We start from the raw sequence: 27,341 nt of genomic DNA, 5'->3' as shown, positions 1-27,341 counted from the left end.
GATGATATATGGCAGACAACGACAGGCAGTTTAACAGTTATAACAAGCACCAAACAAACGAGAACAAAACTTTTTTTCTCCTCTTCGTCCCCTGCCCTCCTTTTGAACCCCTCTGGCCACCTTTGCCCCCAACAGCCCTGCAAGGACTGCTGGGAGATGTAGTTCTAACCAATGGTAGCACTGCTACAGGGTCAGGGGTCAATTAGCTTCCACAGAAGTCACAAGGACTCTCGGACCAAGCAGCGAAAGAGCAGGTAGACAGACATTACTTTTATTTCTTTTGCCATTCAGCAATACTCTGAAATCATGTGTTCCAATAAATGATGTGTTATCAGTACATGGGAAGTGTGAACGGTATTTTTAGGGGGATATTTTAATATGTTAAAAGTGTGATTAAATTTCATGCTCTCTTTCTAGTGCTACCTGCTCTCTTCCTTCTTCGTCACCACCTTCTGATGACCATCTGATCCTAAATGCCACCAGCGCCATGACAGGATTAAAGGAGATTACCACTGCAGCCACACTGACTATTACTGAAGGCTGAGGAAATTGCTGGCAGGATCCTTTTCTCTGCCCAACTTATGAGCAAAATACTGAACTTTGGGTGACATTTAACAACCAGCTTTTAATTTTATATAGTGCACACCATTCCAAGGTGCTTTACAAGTACACAGCAATAGCACAGGAGATTATTTTTTTACTGTTAATGTGCGGTGCAGGCAGGATAAATGATTTGCTTAGGGCCACATACTTAACCAGAGGTGGTAAGTGAACCAGCAATTTTGTTTTGTGAAGTGACACTAGGCAAGAATTAAAGCTAAAGAAATTATTTAGATGTAGTAAATAAATTCCAATAATTTAAATGATGGGTTTGTAAAAGAAATGACAGAGACAGCTCGCTTAAAGAAAAAAAAAAATCTAAAGCTACAGACGAGCTGTACTAATAATGCAAGATGGGTAGCAAGGGAAAGCTTGTTGGAAAGACGACCCTCAATTATAAACCAATCAATCAAATGGCATCACTGCCAACTGCATGTAAATAAGGGCAGGGGAGGGATGGTCAGCTGCGCCAGTCTTTGTGAATCTCCTTAGCAGTTTAAAGGAGATCTTTATGCGAAGCTGAAACGCAGCTTTTGAGTACAAATGGATACCCATTGATGCAATTTGCTTTTTCGTTGGACCTTCTCGAACAACATTATCAATCGAGCAACTTTGGTCCAGGAATCACAAACACGCGTTTTGGAAAAGCTTGTAGTTCACAAGATCTGGAAATGCAAATGTTCTCCCTTATTATCAGAAGCAACACTCATGAACAGGCTTCCCCTATATGTTATACTTTAGGAAAACATACTTATTATTGTAAATAATAAAATTTAGAATTCTGTATTTCCAGCAAAGATAAAAGTTTAGAGAAACAAATTGCATCTTTATTTTGAACAAAAGCGTAAATGTGTACCTTTCTTTTTCTGACTTACATTTAAAAATGTAGCAACACAAAATAAAGATCATGCATGATATACACCTGATGTTTGGACCTTTTTTGGCCTTTTTACTTTTTAAGAGTATCATCCACATTTTTGAAGGCTAGTTCTGAGCAATAGGGAAAGACATTCTGTTTCTAATGTTGCTGACATTTACATGGTTTTTCTATCCACTAACCTTAAAAATGCCTTTTTACCTAAAAAAAAACATCTGGGATAAAAGACATCTGCTTGATACACAGCATTGACTTAAAGGATATATATTTTTTTTTGGTTACACGAGACAACAGTGATGTGTACCATTGTAGGACACAGATGCCAAGAACATTAACGAAAAAAAGAGGCTGTCGCTGCAAGAGCACATTTGTTTGGTGATTACCTTAATTTGGTTATTTAAATCCAGCAGTAAAGGTAGGTTACAGCTTGGTTTAGAAGATTACACAAAAGGAAAAAAAAAAAAAAAGCTGAATATGGAATACAAAGCAGCAGAACACCCAGAGATACTCACAAATAAGTTCCCAAAACAGATTACAGTAATCCCTCGCTATATCTCGCTTCAACTTTCGCGGCTTCACTCTATCGCGGATTTTAAATGTAAGCATATCTAAATATATATCATGGATTTTTGGCTGGTTCGTGGATTTCTGCGGACAATGGGTCTTTTAATTTATGGTACATGCTTCCTCAGTTTGTTTGCCCAGTTGACTTCATACAAAGGACGCTATTGGCGGATGGCTTAGAAGCTACCCAATCAGAGCACGTATTACATATTAACTAAAACTCCTCAATGCTATAAGATATGCATCCCACGCGGAACTTGATTGTTTTCTTGTCTCTGCCTCTATCTCACCCTCTCTGACATTCTCTGCGCCTGACGGAGGGGGTGTGAGCAGAGGTGCTGTTTGCCTAGTGGATACGGACGCACCTCTAAGAAATGCCGCTTTATCACGGGGTTTCCAAAAGCACACTTATTGATTTTTTGATTGTTTGCTTTAATCTCGCTCTCTCTCTGACGTTCTCTGCGCCTGACGGAGGAGATGTGAGCAGAGGGGCTGTTTGCACAGAGGCTGTTTGCTTAGAAGATACTGACGCTCCTCTAAAAAATGCCGCTTTATTGTGGTGCTTCGCCAAACTTAAAAGCACACGTATTGATTTTTTGATTGTTTGCTTTTCTTTGCGAGCGCTCTCTCGCTCTCTCCTCCTGAAGAGAAGATAAATTTGCATTCTTTTAATTGTGAGAAAGAACGGTCATCTCTGTCTTGTCATGGAGCACAGTTTAAACTTTTGACTAAAGGGTGTTACTTCATGTCTAGAGGGCTCTAATAATGTTAACAGTGTGGGAGAGTTTATAAGGGCTTAAAATATATAAAAATAACTATACAAACATATGGTTTCTACTTTGCGGATTTTCATCTATCACGGGGAGTTCTGGAATGCAACCCCCGCGATGGAGGAGGGATTACTGTACTATGGTTGTCTAACACATTAAAATAAGTTGTAGTAATTAGTTCATTAATTACATTAATGTAGGGCTTTTCTACCTACTTAAATTGCTTAACATAGATAATGCAGAACCATTTTAATCATCCCCAATGTGTAGCAACCACCTGGATGATGTGACGACCGCCATTCTTGTGCCAGTATACTCAGTACACATTAGGTATAATGTGGTGATGGAGCCACTAAGGAACAGGGAATTTTTAGGAGAAAGGAACGTCCACACCGTGCAGTACCGACTACGATTGGTAATTACTGTGAAAGGATGAGCAGGGTGATGTAGCGGCTATAGATAGCTCAGCACCCCAGGATTCTGCATCCAAATTCATCTATGGGGTGTGATCCCTATTCACCTGGCATATACTGATATTTTGTGCACTGAGTTTTGTTTATTTCCAAAAAATGTGTGTGTGTGTGTATGTGTGTGTGTGTTAGGTTAACTAGTGACTCTAACTGGCAGTGACTGTGGGTACATACAGTACTCTTTGTGAATTTGTGCTGCAGTCAAGCATGGGCCCTGACTTGCATGCAAAGCTGAGCAGACTAAGCATATTTCAAAATAAGAGGATGCTAAAAAGATTCAGCAAGTCAATCAAATCACACTTTGCTCCTTAAAACTGATAATACTGCTAGACATCTCCTTCCTGGATCTGCCATAAATGCCTCAAATGGCTTTAGATATGTTGAATACATATACACACACTAATTCACTTATACTGAATGCTCAAGAATTACTAATTTCCCTGAGTAAGGTATACAAACATAAACAGCAGAAATAATTGACTATACTGAACATTACTTACCTATGCTGAACAAAAAAAACTTCCAATCTTTAATTTTAAAGTTTTATTACTTTGAAAATCATGCTGAAGATACTTCATTGTACCTAGAATGAAATAGGAATACTGTTTGGGAGGTTGAAGAGTTGCAAACCATGCTGAAATCAAAAGTCTAAATTAAAATACACTTTGGTACACAGATCTCTCCATGTCCAGTAGAACCAACCATCCATCCATCCATCCATCCATCCATCAATCCATCAATCCATCTCCTTAACCACACAGGTGGCGCAGTGGTAGTGCTGCTGCTTTGTGGGTTCGCTTCCTGGGTCCTCCCTGTGGAGAGAGCGCTTTGAGTAGTGAGAAAAGCACTATATAAATGTAAAGAATTATTAACCAGCTTCATTAAACTGAAACCCATCTCAGCAGCAAGTGGTGCAAAGCAGAGGCAGGAACACCATATTCAAAGTTCAACACGTTATCTCTGGTGACACATAAGAGCGTCCAATCAACTTAGGAGAAACCATGGCCTGCTTTATCTAGGGAGGAACTGTAATGTTGACAATGGTAGAAAGTCACACCACCTGCTTATTAGACAAGATCAGACATGATGAAATATTAAATCAAAAAAAAAAAAAGCTACACACATTTTACATTTCAGAATGAAGGTTCTCTTTTTATTTTTAAATAAGCAAATAAGCTTCAGGCATAATAAAACAGTCGATATAATACAGCATCTTACATTTTTCTCAAAAGTGGCATTCAATGCAAACTGCAGTCCTGCATATTTGCTATTCGAGCTACTTTACAAATATCAATGCGGCTAAAATGTTTACTGGGAAACACTGACAGAACCATTTTTAAGCTTTTTATTGTATGAAACACAACTTTAACACTGGTCTACATGTCCAGAAAAGAAAGTTGGACACTTGGGAGTGCGTGTGTGTGTGATCAGATGATGCAGTCAACAAAGAGATCAGAATCTACAGACCAACTTAAAGAAAAAATAAAAACCCCAAAAGCAAAACAGTTACTTGTGCTTTTTCTGTCATTCACCAAGTTAATGTTATTTCACAGACTATGAACCACAGAACAGTAAAACTGGTAAAAATTAAATACTTACCCACAAGTGCACTTAAACATCCTGCAAGTGATTATAGCTCTTTGTGCAATGACTTATATAGAAATTAGGGTTAAATCCTAATTACAGGAATGTTTTCCCAGTTCAGAGACAGACCTTACAAAATGGCAACAAACTGTACAACTGCACTCAATTCTGAAGATAATACTTCACTTATAGCAGATGAAAAACAAATGGAGCAATATTGTCTATCTATATATAATAATGTATAGATAGATATTATAGATAAATTTGATTTCAGACCCATTTGCTGCTCTCTGGAATATACCAGTGGTAGTACTTTATGAATCTCATAGCCATTTTAAAGGTTAATTTCAAAAGTCCATAAAGACATCCTCTTGATAACATCAGTACGTCAAAAGTTAAAGGAAACAAATACACTTCTACTGCAATCACTCTAATGCAGAGATTAAATACTAAGCCTGTATTCTTTGAGAAGCCTGCCCCACAAATGTACAATTTTCGGGCTTAAAAGTCCTTGGAATTTAATTTAAAAAAAGAAGCACACACAGGAGATAGTTACAGGCGATAACAGAAAGAGCTCTTGAAGCATTACATTGTACAAAAGCATAGATGTACAAAGCAGCAGAATTTAAAAAAGGAACCGCAATAAGTAAGTGATTACCAAAGCACAGGTTTAAAGAAACTAAAAACATAGCTGCTCGTTTGTCTCTTAATTCTTTATCAATTGATTAAAAAAAAAAAAACATTAATTGTGCATATTGTATTCAAAATCATCTTTTTGCATAAACGTATAGAGAAACCACAGATACCCTGAAAATTATGCAGGCCTTGGGGAAAAAAAAAATACAACTATGCTGGTTTTGGCAAAAAAGTAAATAGAAACGAAGGAAGAGTAGGCACATTTTTCTCTTGCTTGTGTGCACCTACTTCCCTGCTACGATGGTGAAAAGAAACCTTCTTTAATACTTTTTCATATAAATAGTATGAATATTCACTCTAAATTATAACATTCTAAAAAGAGTCATATACATCAATGCAATTCAGTAAGAGAATATAAGAGAAACAATCAGCTATTTCCACATTGTTTCTGTTACTATAGGAGAGATCAAGCAACCTTGCATTATCATTGACTTTGCGTTTTATCATTGAGAAAAGATATATTTTGCTTAGTTAAACAAAAAGTCAAACTGGTGGAAGGCCAATTTCCTCCCAAATAGGATAACCTGCAAACACACACTTAAAATCGGTTTCAGAACACTTTGGTCAAAATGCATAGTAAAAGTAATACATTTTAAAATGGCAGAATTTGGCAAAGGCAGACAACAAACTGAGAAACAATAGGATTTCTTCATTAAACAAATTGGAAAATTGCTTAAAACATGGCACCTGCACACATTGGCAAATTATCACGTTCGAAAATGAATTTACATTTTATATACATATTTTCGTAATTAACAAAAATGGTTGCTTTATCGTTTGATTAAAAAAGTAGAACAAAAGGCATTCTGTAATGCGCAATTGAGAAAAAGAATTAAAAGATTCTGCATGCAGCTTGTGTTAACATTTGGTCTTTGTATTTAAAATACTAAAACAGCAGCAACTTTCCTTTGCTGTCAAAAATAGTGATATTCAGGCTATTTTCATGCTTCATTCCAAAAGAACACCGAGAACGAAGGATTTCATTTTCCTATCTAATTAAACAATCTTTTAAGATCTTTCCAGAAGAACCGTTATAATTTTTTGCACTTCCGTGAAATACTGATTGGCTCTGGTTGGAGGGGTAAGTTCACAAAATTAGGTAACAAGTAGGAGAAATTAACTGCTACCTATAAACTGAAAAAAAAAAAAAACAAACAAACTGGTAGTCATATTACATTAAAACACACATAACGTTTTGGAAGGACTGTACAACTGCTTAAACATATGTGACATCCTGATGATAGCGAAGTGAGGTTCCATCCAAATACTGACAGGGTTCCTGAGTGTTCTAGGTATGAGGGAACTGGGGCTAGCAGTATTAGCCCTCTTCAGAAATGATCCTACTAAAATGTTCCATCTTCATTGTCTCCAAAGAAAAAAACTTCAGTAAAGGCCGCACTCTTTCAAATTGTTTTTGATGATCACATCTGTCACAGCATCAAACACAAACTGCACGTTTTTTGTGTCTGTAGCACACGTAAAGTGTGTGTAGATCTCCTTTATATCCTTCCTTCTGTTTAGATCTTCAAATTGGCATTGGATATATGCCGCTGCCTCTTCATATGTGTTAGACCCTAAAAATTAAAAAGCACAAATGCTCTATATTTATTTACCACATAATAAACATATAAAAAGTAAGGTGAAGAGAGGATGTTACAAGACTATTTACATACTGCTTTGAAACACAAAAATACATTGTATGCATTACTATATAATATATAGGTCTTGGGCTTTACGGTCTGTTTAATAGGAGTGTATTTTTCTGAAACACAAACGTTTACAGTATATAAAGTCACTGAGCAAATTACTAGGAGCACCGGTACACCTGCAAGTATCTAATCAGCCAATGCAACGGTGGCACGGCAATGTATAAAATCATACAGATGCAGGTCTCAGTGATTGCACTCATGGCATGCTTATTAGTGCCAGGTGGGCTGGTTTGAATATTTCTGTAAATGCTAATCTCTTGGGATTGTCGCACACTACAATCCCTCGAGAGTTTACTCAGAAAGGTATAAAAAATTCAGTGAGCACTGGTTCTGTGGATGGAACTGTGTGCTGATGAGAGAAGTCACAGGAAAATGGCAAAACTGGTTCAAGCTGAGAGAAACACAGGGTAACTCAGATAATCTCTGCTGTGTTGAGCAGAAAAGCATCTCAGAATGCATAACACGTCGAACCTTGAGGAAGAAGGGCTACAACAGCAGAAGACCATGTGAGATTTTCCTTCCTATCAACCAAGGACAGAAAGCTGAAGATGCCTATTTGAGTACTGTTGCTAACCACGTGCATCCCTACATGGCCATAGTTTACTCCTCTTCAAATAGTTATTTCAAGAGTGATAATGCAACATGTCACAAAGCAAATATCGTTTTAAACTGGTTTTACGAACATGACAATGAGTTCAGTGCTTTGCAGTGGCCTTCCTAGTCACCAGATCTGAAATCTAACCGAACACCTTTAGGATGTGGTAGAACAGGAGATTCCCAGAATGAATGCACAGCTGACAAATGTGCAGAAACTGCATAATGCATTCATATCAAGATGGACCAGGATCTCTAAGAAATATTTCCAAATTCTTGTGGAATGTCCGTGAAAGCAAACGTGGCTTTAGTACAACCTGGAGATGTCTGTGTAATTTATTAAAGAGCTCATTTTTCTTAATCTAGCTGAGGTAATTCTATAAGAGTTTCTGCTACTTTCATAATGCAGCCTTGGTCTGGTGCTTTGTCATTTGGGACCACCGTAGGCGACACTGCCCTTTTGTTCTTGCTTTCACAGACATTGATGTGGTGTGGCTCCAGAACTTGCCTATACCACCTCTCTCACATAGTAATGCTGCATGTTATCCCACCATTTAAAAAGAGTATTAAAGCAACTACTTTTCTCACTAGCTGTATTTTTTAAAACCGTGGCTTGATAGATATTTTTAGTAAGTGACATTAGTAAAAATCGGACAAACAAGAATTTTCCATGTCTTTGCTACCCATTGACTTAAGTTATTTTAAGTTAATTACGAGGTAAAAGTTAAAAAAGTCCCCATTGCACCCCAGAAATCAATGCATTAAAATGTTTTATTTCTGTCAATTTATTTAGTTGATAGTTCAAATGAAGAACAGACACACAAGACCTCTTTCTCTAAGGTGCTCTCAACTTTGCCCACAATGTTTTGTAAAATTGACTTTTCTTGCTAGACTTTCAAATACTTGTCTTCATTCAGCTTCTCTCTTTGCATCTGTTCTCCCTGACAGTATGATGTCATTGCCTGTCACCTTCTCTTCATACCTTTTTGCAAAAACCCTTGGTTAAAATAGACACAATTAAAAGTAATTATCTACAGCATAGTCTTAGTCACAGTTTATTTACCTCTTATCTTAAAATAAATAAATGATTAGGAAGAGTCTTATTAAAACAAAATGAACAAAGACAAAGTAACCCTCAATTTTTAATCCCCTCAACATGAGAAGAACAGTATTTATCTACTGTCTGGGAGCATTTCCATGCATTATTAATTCTGCATACATTTGCCTGTAATTTAGCATTTAAATGAAGTCGCACAGTTGAGGGAAATCTATGGATTCTTTTCATGTCTCGTGTAATCATTTTCTTGAACCATCAGACATGTTTGTGTTTGTATTGGTAACAGGATGCTCACTTTGATAATTATGACAGTAATCTTGGTGATCACAACCTTAAGATGCAGCAGAGACATAAATAAAAAACAAAACTTCACAGCACATGGAGTTGTTATCTGCAAGAATCAAGAAGCTTGCATGGGCTGTTTGCAAGCTAATGGTAAGGGATGGGGATCAAGCAGGTCTCCGTGTAGCGAGTTTTTCTGTTGAGAAAACAGCAATTTGCACGATGGTGCATTTTTCTGCAGCTTTGTAGGGAAAATGTGCATCATATCAAACTTAAAAAGAGGAAAACAAAATCCCACAAAGTGCACCCCTATAATGATGTAAATGAGAGGCAAAAAAAGAAAATTGATTTAACCGGAGTGCAGGTGATTACTTGCTTTATGCAGCTGGAGTTATGGGACAGGTAAACACAGAAGTGCAAATAAGGCTTTGGGGAGTAATATTACCAATTTTATATCCCCAAACCACCCTGTCCCCCCCAATATTATTTTGGGATTTACTTGAAATCTAAGTTTTTATGCAAATTGAAACTTGGCTGTTTTTCTCATCACTAGTGGAAGCTACCATGGTTATACCACCTAAAATATTCTAACACAAGTGGAAAACTATATTTATTTTGTCCACACCCAATAAAATGTGTCATTTTGCTTGACTTCTCATTTTGTCCACAGCACAGTTGTTTCTTTTGTTAACATTTATATATTGTCTCAACATTCTGACAGTAAAGAAATCAAATAAGCAGAAAAACAAAAGTGTTTGCCCCCACCTGTGTATTCTGGATAGCAGATGGTCAATGGACTTTGGCGAATCTTTTCTTCAAACAAGTCCTTCTTATTAAGGAACAGAATAATTGAGGTTTCTGTGAACCACTTATTGTTGCAAATGCTATCAAACAGCTTCATGCTCTCATGCATACGATTCTGAGAGAGAAAGATAGACACAGATTCAGTTTTATAAATAGTACAACTGAACAGAGTATAAAATGGTGAGAACAGCTATTTTAATCTCATATTCTTACTTGGAAATGATCTTTTAATCATAAAAGAGAGAAAGGGAGATAAAGATTCAGTTTTACAGAAAGAACTTTTTTAATGTACAGTACAAGGAAAATAATGCACCAAAAACATTTCAGCATATTGACATGTGTAGACACTATAACAGGAAAAAGAAACTAAAAAACATATATACGAACAGAAACACTAGACATGCTCTTAATTAAACATTACACTTTCAAAAACCAAGAGCAAATATAAAATATAAAGACAGTAGATGGTATGTAACATTACCAGAAGTATTCCATTGGTACACAGTAAACTGAGAGCGAGAGTGGAGTATATAATCTATTTCTATTTTATATAACTCCCTTAACACTAGAATCTCTGAAGCCTAAGAAAAAAGTTGTAATGCCAGGCCACCTTAAATTCCTTCGCACCTCTTTATCAGTGTCTTTGTTTTGCAAATAAGTCAATAAGCACAAGCAGCAAGTAGCCGGCTATCCCATCCCCCAACCGATGCAAAATTCTCAGCGATCAAGTCTGTTTATCTGGGTATAAGGTGCCTGGAATTGTATTGAGTATCAGAGTAAATATAATACATTGTTATTTGGAATACATACATTTCACGCGTGTTCCGTGTCTACAACGATCTGGGTAAATGTAGGATGACAGGAAATGCGAGGCAAGAAATGTTGAATACATAACTCAAACAGAAACTTTTTTCATGTTATAATAAGAACTGATAAAATGTTGACGTGAAATTTATGTATAATGTGTAAAGACTGAAGTGCAAATATCAAATTAATACTTTTACAAAAGGTATAACAAAACAAGTGTGCCTTTATTCAAGAATATAACCAAAAAAAAGGAAATTATTCAATTTACAATATATAAAAACCAAAGCCCATTTATCAATCGCATGGGCAGGTTAGAGGTAAGAATGGCTGCTTCTAAATCAAGAGGTTGCGGGTTTGATTCTGGGTCTTCCCCACATTTTCATTTTGAGTAGTTAGCTGCTATTATTAGATAGATAGATAGATACTTTATTACTATTATATAGTAAAAACATACATTTGATCTGAGTCTGTAACACCCATTGTAAATTTTTGCTACTTGTAAAAGTTAGTGTTTTTTTTTTTATAATTCAGTTTTATTCTCACAGTCACATTCATGTGGTAAAACGAACTTTGCTTTCCCTCTGAGTTGATGCAGTTTATCTCGATTCTTTTCAGAAGAGCAGTGATGACCACAGTTGGTACGGTGGTTGATGCCTGGTCAGAACTACAGTATTTGTTGTACCGGCAATCAAAGATATGGTGACTGCTATCAGACTATCATATGGTATTTGCGCTTTGACAACAAAGCAGCATGTGTGAAAAATGGCAGATTTGCACATGCATAATGCTACTCCTTATTTAGAAAAAGATCCCAGTCATCTCACGGGGGAAAGACTTTGAGACTGTGGTCATAAAGCCATTTCTGGACAATGGCAGAACCGTAACAGACAACTTCTTCATGTTGCTTTCGCTGGCCAGCAGGCTGCTGCACTGCAACACAACTCTGAATAATTTCTTTTTCTTTGGTTATATTCTTGAATAAAGGCACACTTGTTTTGTTATATCTACTGTATTGTGAAAGTGTTTATTTGAATTTGAATTGCGTGTTCAACATTTCTTGCCTTGCATTTCCTGTCAACCTACATTTACGCAGATTGTTGTAGACATGGAACACACATGAGATGTATGTATTCCAAATAACAATATATTATTGAGAACATAAAAAAAATGCTTTAATTGCGTGTTCAACATTTCTTGCCTTGCATTTCCTGTCAACCTACATTTACGCAGATTGTTGTAGACATGGAACACACATGAGATGTATGTATTCCAAATAACAATATATTATTTACCCTATATAAATTCCAGGCACTTTACGCCCAGATAAACAGACTTGAGCTTTGAGAAGAGTCTCACTTCAGCTGCATCAGTGTTTTGGGGGATAGCAAGTTGCTTGCTGATTGTGCCGACAGACACATTTGCAAAATAAAGACGCTGATGAAGAGGTGTGAAGGAATTTAGGGTTGCCTGGCATTACGACTTTTTTCGTAGGCTACAGGGATTCTAGTGTTAATGGTGAATACTACTTAAAAAAAAAAAACTGCAAATAAATAATTCTGTTTTAAAATCTGTAAACATTTACTTTGAGAAAGAGAGAAACTGAGCGAAATAAAGAACAGGTTAAAAATAAAACATATTTAACCAAAACTGTTATGTGTGTTGAACGGATTAACACTCTTGCTTCTCTGAACAAACAGCTATGCACCACTGCATGGAGTCATGTTAATTAGCACATGCAATAAGAATTTTCTCTGCACACGTGACACTAATGACCCCAGAAAACTATGCTACAAAGTCACTGTACTTTACTGTAAAAACTTTTAAAAAATTGATTTTTGAATTAACAAACATTATTCCAACAATGGATGTGCTTTTATTTGCTGCCTGTATGCCTTACTCAGCTATGGGCCTTGACCGGATCTATAAAGAATTTATAATATTATATTTCCTTTTAAGAAAAATAAGAATGTCAACACATTGTAAAAAGCTGAGACCTTTTTGCTGTAGCAGTATCCCATCATTCACTGGCTACAGATATATCAAGACAAGACATTGATTAAGCAGAGAAGCAAGAATTTGGCTGTTTTCTCACCTCACTATGTTAGAGGTTTACTGCACTGATCAATAAAAATACACCAATGTATTGGCCATGGTTTTCAAGAACAGCAGTAAGTACAGCTTGCTGTCACCAGTAGTGTTTTGAATATATCATTACATCTATCAAAATACAATGGTAAGTTTGTGCATTGCTGGTTCCAATAAAGCACACTTTAAAAACAGACTTGTGGATGCAATGGTGAATTCAAGAAACAATGCTGCAATTCCCTGTGCTCGTCTGAGGAATTAAGTGTGGGTATGAAACATTTAATCTGAAGTCCCAGCCAAGTTTTATGGACTTATGTCTATGTCGCATGGTGAAAACTTTCAAATTCACATTATACAGATGGATAGCAATGATTTTGCCAAAGTGCATTCCATTTGTCTTGTTATGCTTTAGTTCTAGTTTTTTTAAACAGATTTTCAAATTCCCTGCTTTAAACAAAAGATGTTTGTGCTTGACTTTATGTTTTAATTTCAGTCATGTGGTAATGTGACACAAAATATTATATAAAGCCACACTTCTCATTGGCAGATTATATGTTGCAAAGTACAGTCTCATGACTACTGAAAAGTGAGGTGGGAAAAAAAAACAACCTAAATGTGCTAGAAAAAAAAACCAAAACAAAACTTGTAAATCAAGCCACTTAACTTAAGGCCGGGATTATACTTCATGCGACACACCAGCAGACACGACTGCTACGCAAGCATTGTACTGTTTATACTTACATGCGTACTTTACATAAATCTGGAAGATTCCACCAGGTGGCAGTGCGAGATATCATCACAGTGGGAAAACGTTTGGTTTCACTGTGTTGTGAATTGCCTGAAACATCCATTAAACTCTGAGGACACCTTGCCACAATATTTCTAAAAAGGATGTTTAATGTATGCATCCATCAATCCAGGGATGCTCCCATTCCAGCAAGCATCAGGCGCGAGACAGAAGCAATCACTGGGACGGGGCATCATGGCATTGTAAGGTGAATACAAGCATACACATACACTAGCACCATTTTAGCATCACCAAATCCCCAAACCTTCATGTCGTTAATTACAACTTCACTAAAATGTAACATACTGTACATGCTTTAGTGCATTTCATCATGAAAGTGATATCAAGAATAAATTTAAGGACTGTAAAGTGCAGAAAGCTGGAACATCATAAATGTAATGTGTTCTGTGTGGCGATTGCTCCTGTCAGTTCAGGAGGAAGCCCCCCCCCCAGAAGCACTAACCGATTAACAACTGGGACAGTTTTAAAATGACGTTTACAATGGTCCATTTTAATGATAAAGTAAACTGCAAGGTTAAAGTGGACATTTCGAGATTAAAGTTGAAATTTCCACTTCATTCACAAAATAGACTTTTACAACGTGTTCTTAATTTTTTTCTCTGTAGCTCAAATATATTGCAGGAAAAAAAGATGGCACAGAAGATGGTATATGAGACTTTTAAAATGTATCATGTTATTACATTGGGGAATATGAAACTCTTGAATGAAAAAGCACCACAAATGCATCTGTAAGCACACACATCGATCCCGGTGGTTCCTCAAAGCAGCTTTCTGTCACACGTACAGTAGATAGTAAACAGAGACTCTGATGTCACATTTCAACTTGATCACACTGCGTCCTCCGACTTTTTACTGGTACTGCAAATCGTGCATGCGTCATGTTAGTTTCTGAGGATGTGCTCAGAGGACACGTCAAATGAATGCCGGGAACACGTGGCAGCCATGATGCGTGCACGTATGTGTTCTGAGCATGAAGTATAAACCAGCCCTAATGGGTGTGATACTGTTTCTCACTAATGTACTGTAACAATCAGTCATGGTTAAAAGAACTACCAAACTGATGCTTTCTAACTGAAATGATGAAATTGAAGTACCACAGGCTACATTTTTTAACCTGAGAATTTACACGAAAGCAAATACCATAATGCTCCAGGCAATATGATATGCCAAGGTGGATCCTCCAGAACATATATTGTGTGGCTATAAATTGGCTACAAAAGACTGTAAGTTAATCTTTAACTGGTTAAAACAAAGTCACATAGCAAAACACATCTTTCAATGGTATTAACTCATGACTTTGAAACTGGAAAATTTGACAATAGATTTTATCCAGTTGGCTGAACCTCACTACGAGTGATAAAATTTACTTATTATACCTTTTTTTTTTCTAAAAGTCAAAGTTTTTTCAAGTGCTTTATTTCATTTCTTTTCTTTTTTTTTAATAGAAATAAGTAACAGAAAGGTATTTTTACTTTTTTTCTTATTCTGTAGTGCATTATTACACCTCTATTAGTGTTACAAAAGGCTAAAATGCACTTCCAACAAGACTTTAGCACTGGGAGGTTTAAAATGTTATGTTCACTATAATTTTGGTACTTCATTCTGGATAGCCATTTTGTGTTTGCCTGCATCCCAGTATAAGGCGCCTGCTTGCTTCATTCAAAATTGGTGCCATCGTTCAATCACACCGACTAATTTAATGTCTATTAGATCACAGCACATATCTGTATGAAGAAGAGTAAAATCAAGGAGGAACTCCAGCAGATTTTAAATTAGAAAGATAAAGAAGAGAAAGACAGAATTTGAGAGACAAAAGGAATATGTAGTCTGAAGCTACAAAGAGGCTTTAGACAACTGGTGAAAATGAAACGTTTGCTACCTTAATGTGCACATATTTGCCAAGTGTTTAAACTTTTGTTCTATATTTTGACTGCTGTCATTTGGACTCCATTTTAAACTGCAAACACTGGCACAGTATTTTCTTTTGAATTTTATACAAATGTTTTGCTTTAGAACACAATTTCCCATTCAAAATTAATGTAAACAATAATTATGAAACAAATAACTGACTTGAACAATATTAAACTTCTCTTTTAACACCAAGGTAAAGATAATGGAATTAACTGATAGCATCTTTAAACAAAAGTGATATCAGAATGTGAAATACTGCATTGTTCTGTTCAAACCAGACAACTGCTTCTAGACCCAACAACTATTTTGACAAAGAGCACAGAAACCACCTTCCAATGCCACAGTGTAGCAGATGTCATATGTTTGTTAAATGCAACACCACCAGCTTGTGATAGTTTAAAACACTCATTGAGCATATGCTATTCTAGTCATTAATTTTCACTTTGTCATATGCATTAAACTTTGTATTGACAACTACAGCACTACCTGTGTACTGGGATACATGGGAATATAAATAAATGCAATTCTGAAACTTGATAGGTTTCTCAACGATAAAGACAAGAAAAGCTATACTTTACATTAGTTAAAAAATACATTAAGGATAAATCCATTCTCATCTGCTGCTAAAATCATTCAATATTTTTTCAAGTATGATTTTATAGTATGAACTTAAATACTGTATTTAATATTTTCAAATATTAGAATGCCCAAAGACTAGTTACTGAACAATTCCTTCAGTAAAAAATGTTATATTAAGTAAAAGATACACATTAATGGCACTGGCTCCTTAAAGCCACTCACCATTTCTTCGTCTTCTGCCAAAACAAGGTCATAGTCGCTGAGAGCAACACAGAATATTATGGCTGTCACACCTTCAAAGCAATGAATCCATTTTTTTCTCTCGGACCTTTGACCTCCAACATCAAACATTCTGAAAAGACAAGACACTTCACATAAACTAATTTTTATTTTCATGTTTAATATATAAAATTAATAAAATACTTTGATAAATTAACTGAAGTATTAGATATACTTTCAATCGCAGTATAGCTAGTTAAAAATATACATTCATAACCTAAAAACAGATTACTAGCCATTACAATTTAAAATACAATAAATTCAATTACAATGTGTTAGTGGCTATATCTAAATGATAATGATAAAATATTTCTATTTTTGCTACTGTATTATATCTGCAAACTTGTGCAAGCACTCTGAGCCTAAAGCTAATGAAGAGCACGCTAAAAAATAAATTGAACTGATAAAAGTACCCTGTAGCGGACTATGCAGCCATCATTTTCCTTCCTCTATTCAGATGTCACGCCAAGCACCCTTTTTGCTGTCACCCTTACTACATCTACTGCAGTTGCCCAGCTGTCTGGTAACTCTTCACTACCACCCAGTGCCTGTCTCACCTTCTCCCTAAACTCAACCTTGCAGTCTTTTTCAACTTCCACCATTTGATCCTTGGCTCTGCCCTCACTCTCTTCCTCTTCTTGATCTCCAACGTCATCGTACAGAACACCATCCTATGCTGCTTAACTACACTTTCCCCTGCCACTACTTTGCAGTATTCAATCTCCTTCAGATTGACTCTTCTGCATAGGGTGTAATCTACCTGTGTGCATCTTCCTCCACTCATTTACATCTCCCTATGTTCCTCCCTCTTCTTAAAATACATATTCACCACAGCCATGTCCATCCTTTTGGCAAAATCCACTATCCTCTGACCTTCTTCATTCCACTCCTTGACACCATACCTACCCACCACCTCCTCGTCTCCTCTGTTCCTTTCACTAGCATGTCCATTGAAATCCACTCCAATCACCACTTTCTGTCCCTTGGGTACTCTGTTCATCACCTCATCCAACCCACTCCAAAAATAATCTCTCTCATCCATTGCACACCCAAACTGCTGGGCATATGCACTAACAACATTCATCATCACACTTCCAATTTCCAGCTTCATAATCATTACTCTGTCTGACAATCTTTTCACCTCCAGAACACTCTTGGCATACTGTTCCTTCAGAATAAGCCCTACTCCATTTCTCCTCCTCTGCTCACCATAATAGAACAATTTGAATCCACCTCCGATCCATCTGGCTTTACTCCCCTTCCATTAAGTCTCTTGCACACACAATATATCAACCTTCCTTCTCTCCATCATATCGGCTACCTCTCTCCCCTTACCAGTCATACTGTCAACATTCAAAGTTCCCCCCCTCAGTTCCACTCTCTTTACCTTCCTCCCCTCCCCCTGCCTCCAGGCACATCTCCCCCCCTCTTCTTCTCCGGCCAACAGTAGCTCAATTTCCAACAGCACCCTGTTGACTAACGGTACTGGTGGTGGTCGTTGTTAACCCGGGGCTCAACTGATACGGTATGGAAATTTGTATTGTTGTCTGCATATTGATTTGGCAAAATTTTACACCGGATGCCCTTCCTGACGTAACCCTCCCGATTTATCAGGGCTTAGAACCGGCACAATGAAGCACTACTACTAATCTACTTTGCTGCTTTAAGTTGTGTTAAGTTGAGATGCTGTCTGCTTTGTAAAATATAATGTGATAATACAGATATAAAAATAAAGACTGACTAAAGAAAAAGCATGTATACATTAATTTACCCCTGTAACAAAAGTGATTTCAGAAATGAGATGGGCAACAGCATAGGTATGGAATAAAAATAATGAAAATGAAATCAATTCAACAGCAATAAAAATATCATTGGGTATGAAACAGAGTTGGGCATCTGTCTCTCAGACAATATGAGAATGAGGGACAACACAGTGACTTTACCTACAAAGGCAGAGACAGGAATGATGTGGTGATCACGAAAATGTTATGATGTAAGAAAAAACTATCAATCTAACAAATACTATTACAAGACACAGAATTTTAAAATTACATATTTTCAAATATTTATCATAAAACAAAATAATTCATCCATCCCGATGTATCCTAACTACAGGGTCATGGGGGTCTGCTGGAGCCAATCCCAGCCAACAAAGGGCGCAAGGCAGGAAACAAACCCTGGGCAGGGCGCCAGCCCACAGCAGGGCACATACACACACATTCACACACCAAGCACACACTAGGGGCAATTTAGAATCGCCAATCCACCTAACCTGCATGTCTTTGGACTGTGGGAGGAAACCGGAGTACCAGGAGGAAACCCACGCAGACACGGGGAGAACATGCAAACTCCACGCAGGGAGGACCCGGGAAGCGAACCAGGGTCTCAAAATAATTCAGTTTAGTTTAAACTTTAAATTACTTAAATTTTCAAAATAAAATTACAGAAATGCTGGGTTTAGGCTTTCACTTGTTATTGTAGTACAACAAGTACGTTATTAAGAAACTGGAAACAACCAGCTAAGATATTTAACTGTAGGATTTCAATCTGATTGAGCCAAGTGCCACTGCTTTTGCTGTGACTCAATTTCAGGTTAAAAATTAAATACTGCAGTTTTAAAAGGTTGTGTGCATCCACTTATTTATTCTGTACATTCCTTACTCTGGGCTTTCTCTAATCATAGTGATAGCAAAATGATGCCTGTAAAACACATTCCAATAAACAAAATTACTTTTGTTCCCAAATCTGAATTTCAGCATTAATCTAAAATGAGCCATACTAAAAGATGATTATTCTTATATTAGGACAAAACACTAAAAAGAAAAAAGACTGTTAAGCACTGACACCTTTCCAAAACATGCTTTCAACTCCATTCTTGTTATCATCACACAGATTTCTAAAGAAAATAAAAATGAGGCAAACTAAATATGGATAACATAGTGCATGGTCTGCATGACACAATTCAAGTATGTAAACCTGTAAATGCATTTAAAGTTTATATATAAAGTTACAGGAAAAAAAAGAAAATAATTACACAGATGAACATTCCAATATAGGATTTAGGACTGAAAGTATTATGCAATATCTGAAAACAAAGCATAAAAGTAAAACTAAATAAATCTTTTTTGTAACCATGTTTTCTCCACTGCTAGTTAAGGCAAGCCAGGGTCTAGTCCAGCAGAATGGGGGTGAGGGGTTTAATGAATCTACCTTGGACATTTTTGTATGACAAAGCATGCTGCCATGTAAGACCCACAACCTTGGATTGTTATGTTTTCTTTTTAAGTTAGGGTAGGGGTTAGGAGAATGTGCTGCCATACAAGACCCACATAGAACAAACAAATGTATTAAAGCTTTTTTTTTTTTTTAATTTAATAAATATTACACCCCAGTAAAGTATGACAATGAAAGTCAGTTAAGTGTGTCATGTCACACAAATGACTATCAATAGGGTCTTTTCTACAAGTTTCACAGAAAGCTGTATGTGCTAATTTTCAGCATTCCATTAGCAGGAAGGTAACCTGTTTCGCCCTGTAAAGCTTGTGTAACTTCTGTGAATGACACTCCATCAATGCACATCATACTAAATGATACAATCCATCAAAAGAGACTTCCTGAATTTACATTTTTATTCATAAATATGACAAAATGGCATTCAAATCACGTTTGAGTATAAATTTACTGTTATTATTCATTCCAGAAAGCAGCTTTCAGCTATTAGATAACTTTTTAGATGAAATCAAGATTATATATGTAACAAACAACTGGATCCCTGCCTGTGAAATGACTTGCAATTTACAAGTTAGACTAAATCTCTGTAACTGAAAAAAATTAAATAATGAATTTCCACTGAAGACTAGTCTAAACAACAAAAATTTACCCATTGAGGGAAACCAAATAAACTAGCACACCAAGAATAACAAAAGCATTTTGTCCTTTACTTTTATTGGGATGCCCTAACATAAGATATTTTACAAGTCACACATACTTAAAAGCTTAAGTGAATTTTAAAAATGCTCATATTTAAAATGATCTTTTTTTAGTTTTAACAAAACCAAAAAACAACTCCAACTACTATGAACCTTATGTATACACACACGTACACTATAATACACCAAATACTACAGAAAACATACTGTATATAGATTATAATCACTTCTAAATGGAAAAATGAACTTCAGGAGAATTATATGAAAGATATTTTACCAAGCATTCTGCTGCACTAATTGAATATACAGTATTGGTTTCAAATTCTGCAACTCATTGTAAAAGAAAATAAGTGGAAAAGTACACTGACATCACAAGATCTGTTTATTCTGGTCTGGATCTCACGAGTTCAAGTATCATCTTGATTTTGATCTGATAATATGAGAAGTAGGAATTTGAAGAAAGAAAGAGACCCACAAAAACTCTTGGAGTACATACAATTTCTGTGTAAAAGCCACCCTAAGTAGAAATTACAACTTATGTTTTAGCTAGTGTTATTTCACACCATTGTGCCCCAGTACAAAACTTCATGGTTGTTAAGTTAATTCTATCTTAATAAAGAAACATCTACCTGACTAGTGGGTAAACAGGAGATGTCAAAAAAATCTTTTCAATTTAAAATATGAGGACGGGAACAATTAGTGGGTTTACTTCACAAATACACAGTATGTTTAATCTGGATGGAGGGTAAGGATGCAAGTACTGTATGTGCACATGTACTTGTATAGCAGAAGGAGATAAAATTAATCTCCTAGGTGACATCACAGTTAAAGTACTGTCACTTCTAAATGGAAAAATAAAACTCAGTAGCAGCAGTATAAGAAAATCATATGAAATATGTTTTTAACAAGCACTCTGATGCATTATTTTTATATTCTACAGTATGGACTCAAATTCAGCAATTCAATTAAAAGATTTGAAAAGCTTCAAAATTTATTATTCTCCTTTAAATCCATGTAAAACACCAAAATAAACATCAGTGACTTTATATGTAAAAACGGAAGTGATCATCAGAGATAGAGGAAAGTTTACTGTCGGCATTTTGAATATCCATTCTACACCAATGTCCCTCAGTGCAAAATTAAACTTAAAACTTCTTTTCCCACAGCATAGATTAAGCTTTAAATATAACTTACAAGAAGTTACACTGTGTGTGTTATCACCTAGACAACAATGTCTGTTTCTAAAATTACTTCAGACTAAAAGTTTTCTAACATTTTTGAAATTGTTTAAAATATATGAACACATAAAACTTCTAATACAGTCCAGCTAGAACATTTTAAGCTCTTTGCACTTTGGACAAATCTGGGGAAGGAGATAGGGAGCAATGGAAATCCATCCCTCATGAAAACAGCTTCATTCAATTCAGGGTTATAAGGACTGGTACCTGTTCCAGAAGCAGTACGCGAAGGTAGGAGCCATGTACATATACAATACAGAATATGCAGGAGACAGCATTTTCTTATATATGCAAATCACCCAATAACACTAACACACACATCTTTTTCCGTCCCATGTAATCCTGTTGTCCTCCCACTTACCAAACACTGAGAGACTGTAAAAACTGCACAGAGACAGGACTAGGACTTAAACAAAGGACTCTGAAGTTAGAAGAAGGCAGGACTAATGAGACGGATTCAAAAGATTAAGACTAACTTATTCCCCAAAAAATAATATACAACAATGTAATACAAGTCATTTAAACTACACTCTACATAAGCAGACACTCAAGGTGCAGTATCAACAAGATACAAACAGGCAATTCAGCTCAGCAAGCTTGTCAATCCCATTCATTACATTTTTCTAAAATAACTAAGCATCAAGAAGGTCTCTAAAGTACTATTGTCTATCAAACTACTTGAAAAATTATTTCATGTGTCTATGATTCTCTGTGTGAAAGAAAGAAAAAAAAACTTCCTAAGGGTTTATAGATTTTTCACAAGCATTAGTAAGTTTCCATCTCTGTCCCATGTTTTTTATTGAAACCCTCTTCAACTACGTAACGACATGACTACAAGATGCACCACCTCAATTAAACCTACAATTTCTTGGCTATGTCTGTCTGGGACTCAGTTTGCTGTGATTTGTCTTTGATCATATGTTCAGATTCCTGCCAGTGCAAACTTCTTCATGTAAAAAAATCAGAATATCGAAGTATTCATACTTTACCTTTCTGCAATGTACTTTTGGGTGTGTAAAAAGATCAGGAGGCAGGCAAAGGAATATGAACATTCTTATGCTGATATATCTGATCATAAAATAGGTCATTACGATAGCAATTGACAATAAGAATTCATAATTAAATGCAGAATTACTGTATTTGAGGGCACTTCTATGAGTGCCTCATTCCCTTGCACGTTTTGGCTCAAAAAATAATCATAACATTGTCATCTCGGGCTTACAGTCATGGCCGAAAGGCACCCCTGGAATTTTCCCAGAAAATTGTAGCAATTACAAATGTTTTGGTATACACATGCTTATTTCCTTTATGTGCATTGGAACAACACAAAAAAACAGAGAAAAACAGCCAAATCAGACATCATGTCACACAGAACTCCAAAATGGGCCGGACAAAATTATTTGGCACCTTTTTAAAATTGTGGGTAAATCATTTAATTTCAAGCATATGATGCTTGTCTGAACTCACCTGTGGCAATAAACAGGTGCTGGCAATATAGCAATCACACCTGAAGCCAGTTAAAATGGAGAAAAGTTGACTCAACCTTTCTGTTGTGTGTCTGAGTGTGCCACACTAAGCATGGAGAACATAAAAAGGAGCAGAGAATTGCCTAAGGACTTGAGAACAAAAATTGTGGAAAAATAATCTCAAGGCTATAAGTCCATCTCCAGAGATCTTCATGTTCCATTGTCCACTGTGCGCAACATAATCAAGAAGTTCACAACACATGGCACTGTAGCTAATCTCCCTGGACGTGGATGGAAGAGAAAAACTGATAAAAGACTGCAATGAAGGATAGTCTGAATGGTGGATAAACAGCCCCAATCAACTTCTAAACATATTCAAGCTGTTCTGCAGACTCAGGGTGCAACAGTGTCAGCTTGAACTATCCGTCAACATCTGAACGAAATGAAACGCTATGGCAGGAGAGCCAGGAGGACCCCACTGCTGACACAGAAACATAAAAAAGCCAGACTGGAGTTTGCCAAAATTTACTTGAGGAAGCCAAAATCCTTCTGGGTGAACGTCTTGTGGACAGTTGAGACTTTTTGGTAAAGCTCATCATTCTACTGTTTACAGAAAACGGAATGAGGTTTACGAAGAAAAGAACACAGTACTCACAGTCAAACATGGTGGAGGTTCTAAGATGTTTTGGTTGATGTTTTGCTGCCTCTGGCACTGGATGCCTTGACTGTGTGCAAGACATCATGAAATCTGAAGACTACCAAAAGATATTGGGATGCAATGTAGGGCCCAGTGTCAGAAAGCTGGGTCTGCGTCAGAGGTCAAGGGTGTTCCAGCAGGACAATGACCCCAAACATACCTCTAAAAGCACCCATAAATGGTTGAAGAAAAAGCGCTGGAGAGTTCTGAAGTGCCCAGCAATGAGTCCGGATCTAAATCCGATTGAACACTTATGGACAGATCTCAAAATTGCTGTTGGGAGAAGGTGCCCTTCAAATCTGAGAGACCTTGAGCAGTTTGCAAAAGAAGAGTGGTCAGAAATTCCAGTTGAGAGGTGTAACAAGCTAGTTGATGGTTATAGGAAGCGCTTGATTTCAGTTATTTTTTCTAAAGGGCGTGCACCAAATATTAAGTTGAGGGTGCCAATAATTTTGTCCAGCCCGGTTTTTGGGTTTTGTGTGAAATGATGTCAGATTCAGCTTTTTTCTCTCTGTTTTTTTGTGTTGTTCCAATGCACATAAAGGAAATAAACGTGTATACCAAAACATTTGTAATTACAACAAGTTTCTGGGAGAAATGGTGCATTTCCTGGGAAAATTCCAGGGGTGCCGATAATTTCGGCCATGACTGTATATTTATATAGCTTAAGGGAAAACTTAATGTCCGTTGCTCCATATAGTCTTCTCTTCTTTCCAGTATTTCTTAAAAGATCTGATATTCTACTTGTAACAGGTATTTTTATCCTACAGCCAGCAGTGAGAAACCCCAACCTAAATGTGCTATTAACAATGGGGAGTTCAGATCATCCTGTTCAGTAACATGGTATCACGATCTTATTTCAGTTGCTGTATTAAAGAATCAACAATTTGCCAATTTACATTAGGGCAATTCATTCATACTTGCCACAGATAACAAAGGTTACGTTTCTCTATGCACTCATGAAAAGGCGGTAGTATCATGTCTGAGTCTGCATGGTCCACAAACTGAAAACCAAAACATCTTATGCCGGTTGTCTCTCCTCCCCACATCCACACAAACATTAATTTGTTTATACCAGGATATGTGGTTTAGGCTTTCATCATAAAGAAGCACACTTAAGATATTGCACAATTCCATATCAAGGAGGCACATTTACAACACCCATATGTAAATGACTTCATTGGCTCACTAGCAAGAAATATTTTGTGAAAATAAAAGTTACCTGTGTTTTCACTTGACTTGAATGAATCATGTTTGTCCATTGCATTGCATAACAGAGAACTTCAGAAATTCAATTTTAGTTACATATGCAGATAAAGATGGTGATATTGTACAAGTATCACTAACCCGACCAGAGCCCAAACTCTCTCTACCGTTGACTAAACCACCTGACACTTAAACAGCTCGCTGGTGCGGTGGTCAGGATTGACAATGACCCTGCAACAGGTCCAAAAAAATTCTTACCAGAATTAATGACATCCTTTATCTATATTGAATCACCCATATTCCCAATGTCAAACCTCTTCATACAGTAACAGAACCCAGTCACATGTTTATTTAATTTGTTTTTTGTAGTTAGCATTTTCCAACAATTTCAAGTTGCCACTTTTGTGACAAATTGCTCAATAAATCACAGTGGTATGTTCAAATATACATAGCTAATTTATTTTGCTAATAACTATAAGTCAACTCTAATAATTTAAAGTGCAGGCCCTGAACAATAATGGCTACCAATACTATTATGATGTTTTTTAAATATATTATTTAAATATATTTGTTTGTAGTGGTGGCTGAGAAAAAATTTCAACCTCTTATTTTCATGCAGAATGGAGATAAAAATGTTTACGATACAAGCCAGTGGTGACCAATGCTATATAATGGTAAATAATGTGAAAAGTGTCAAATAGGGGTGGGGAATGCAGTTGCATAATCCACATGTCGCATGACAACTTTTTCATCTCCATTCCATATAAAAACACAAGTTAATTTGTTTATTGATCATCACTATAAACTAAACAGGGTAAGTAAGATTAAAAAAAAAAAAAAAACTAAGCAGACTATTGTTGAGTAACACCACATCTATAATATTACCAAATTCATACACAACTGTTTCCAACTAATAATGTAAACTAAAAATATTAAAAAGTACACAGAGATATTTAGGGAGCTCACTTGAAATAGAGATCCTTGAAAGTGAAGTGAGTCTCAACAATTCCTGTAGTTTTAACTCTGGTACGAAGAACATCCTGCTGAGTTGGGATGTAGCTTGCCTGGGATATTCTATCCAAGTCATTGAGGTAACTGAGGGAAAACGAAAGGAAACAAATAGTTAATTATAAAAAACAATTACATTTAGTGGAAAAAAGAACACAAGATGAGCAGGTAAGCTAGTGTCACACACAGGCAAAAGGCAGAAACTGCTAATAACAACACTTTCCAAGCCGGGCTGCAAGCATAGTTCAGTACAGTAACTAAAGGAATGGAGTTTCCAAGTGATTTTAAAATTCCATTTCAGGTACAATTATTTCTCCATGTCCAAATTCATAACAGAGAGTGTGCAACTTGTCTGAAAACAAGAGGTTGTGAAGATCTATTAAGTAAGGTGACAAATAAGGAAGACTTGCCAATATGAGCAGATATAGATTTTTTTTTCTCTTACACTTTACTTTTTTCAAATAAAGCAAAACAAACAAATGCCTATACTGTAGAAAAAGTCTACAAATAATGCTAACAGAAATAGCCAGGGCGACGGTGGCGCAGTGGTAGCGCTGCTGCCTGCGCAGTTAGGAGACCCAGGTTCGCTCCCGGTCCTCCTGCGTGGAGTTGCATGTTCTCCCGTGTCTGCGTGGGTTTCCTCCGGCGCTCCGGTTTCCTCCCACAGTCCAAAAGACATGCAGGTTAGGTGGATTGGTGATTCAAAATTGGCCCTAGTGTGCTTGGTGTGTGGGTGTGTTTGTGTGTGTCCTGCGGTGGGTTGGCGCCTGCCCAGGATTGGTTCCTGCCTTGTGCCCTGTGTTGGCTGGGATTGGCTCCAGCAGACCCGTGACCCTGTTGATTCAGCGGTTGGACAATGGATGGATGGATAGAAATAGCCAGTTGACCATTCATCTCAATCAATAAATGTCTGTATTATGCTTTAATGAACTGTAACTAAATCCTACTTGTTACTGAGCTGAAAATCAATGGCAACCTCATGCTTCTCCAGAAATGGCAAACAAAAATCTTGAAAGTGGGAAGACAGGAAGTCACAAGTGGTAGTTCCAAAAATTCTTATACCATGTGAATGCAGTACAAGTGCAAACTAAAAAATTGGAAAATGCATATCAGAGGTCATACTGAACCATTTCTCAACGGTGGCACATACAAAAAGCTCGAAAATATGAAAATAAAGATACTGTAGTAATTATGTTATTATATGGTTGAACAAAAACTATGTAAACTGTGTTCAAGTAATTTTCACATATTTGGTATATAGTTAAAAATGCAAAAATATTTCTGCAAGTCCTGTACATTTCAAAATCACTATATAAGGTAT

At 36.5% G+C, this 27,341-nt stretch overlaps 2 protein-coding genes across 2 annotated transcripts in view; one reads left to right on the top strand and one right to left on the bottom strand.

Moving 5' to 3' along the window:
• Positions 1–709, top strand: part of gnat2 (guanine nucleotide binding protein (G protein), alpha transducing activity polypeptide 2) — a 61,963-nt gene extending 61,254 nt beyond the window's left edge. The window contains exon 9 of the mRNA XM_039748577.1: positions 418–709. The gene's annotated coding sequence lies outside the window, so the exon portion shown is untranslated. The remainder of the gene's footprint in view (positions 1–417) is intronic.
• Positions 710–4,405: 3,696 nt separating this feature from the next.
• gnai3 (guanine nucleotide binding protein (G protein), alpha inhibiting activity polypeptide 3) overlaps positions 4,406–27,341 on the bottom strand; it is a 115,082-nt gene continuing 92,146 nt past the window's right edge. Inside the window, exons 5-8 of the mRNA XM_039748571.1 lie at positions 25,979–26,107; positions 16,420–16,549; positions 9,969–10,122; positions 4,406–7,135 (exon numbers count right to left, since the gene is read on the bottom strand). Coding sequence (XP_039604505.1) covers positions 6,945–7,135; positions 9,969–10,122; positions 16,420–16,549; positions 25,979–26,107 — 604 coding nt within the window. The 3' untranslated portion in view covers positions 4,406–6,944. The remainder of the gene's footprint in view (positions 7,136–9,968; positions 10,123–16,419; positions 16,550–25,978; positions 26,108–27,341) is intronic.

This window comes from Polypterus senegalus, chromosome 3 (genome assembly GCF_016835505.1).
Source record: "Polypterus senegalus isolate Bchr_013 chromosome 3, ASM1683550v1, whole genome shotgun sequence".
Lineage (NCBI taxonomy): Eukaryota > Metazoa > Chordata > Cladistia > Polypteriformes > Polypteridae > Polypterus > Polypterus senegalus.
Note: the sequence above shows the minus strand (reverse complement) of the source record. Positions and strands in the feature narration are given on the sequence as shown.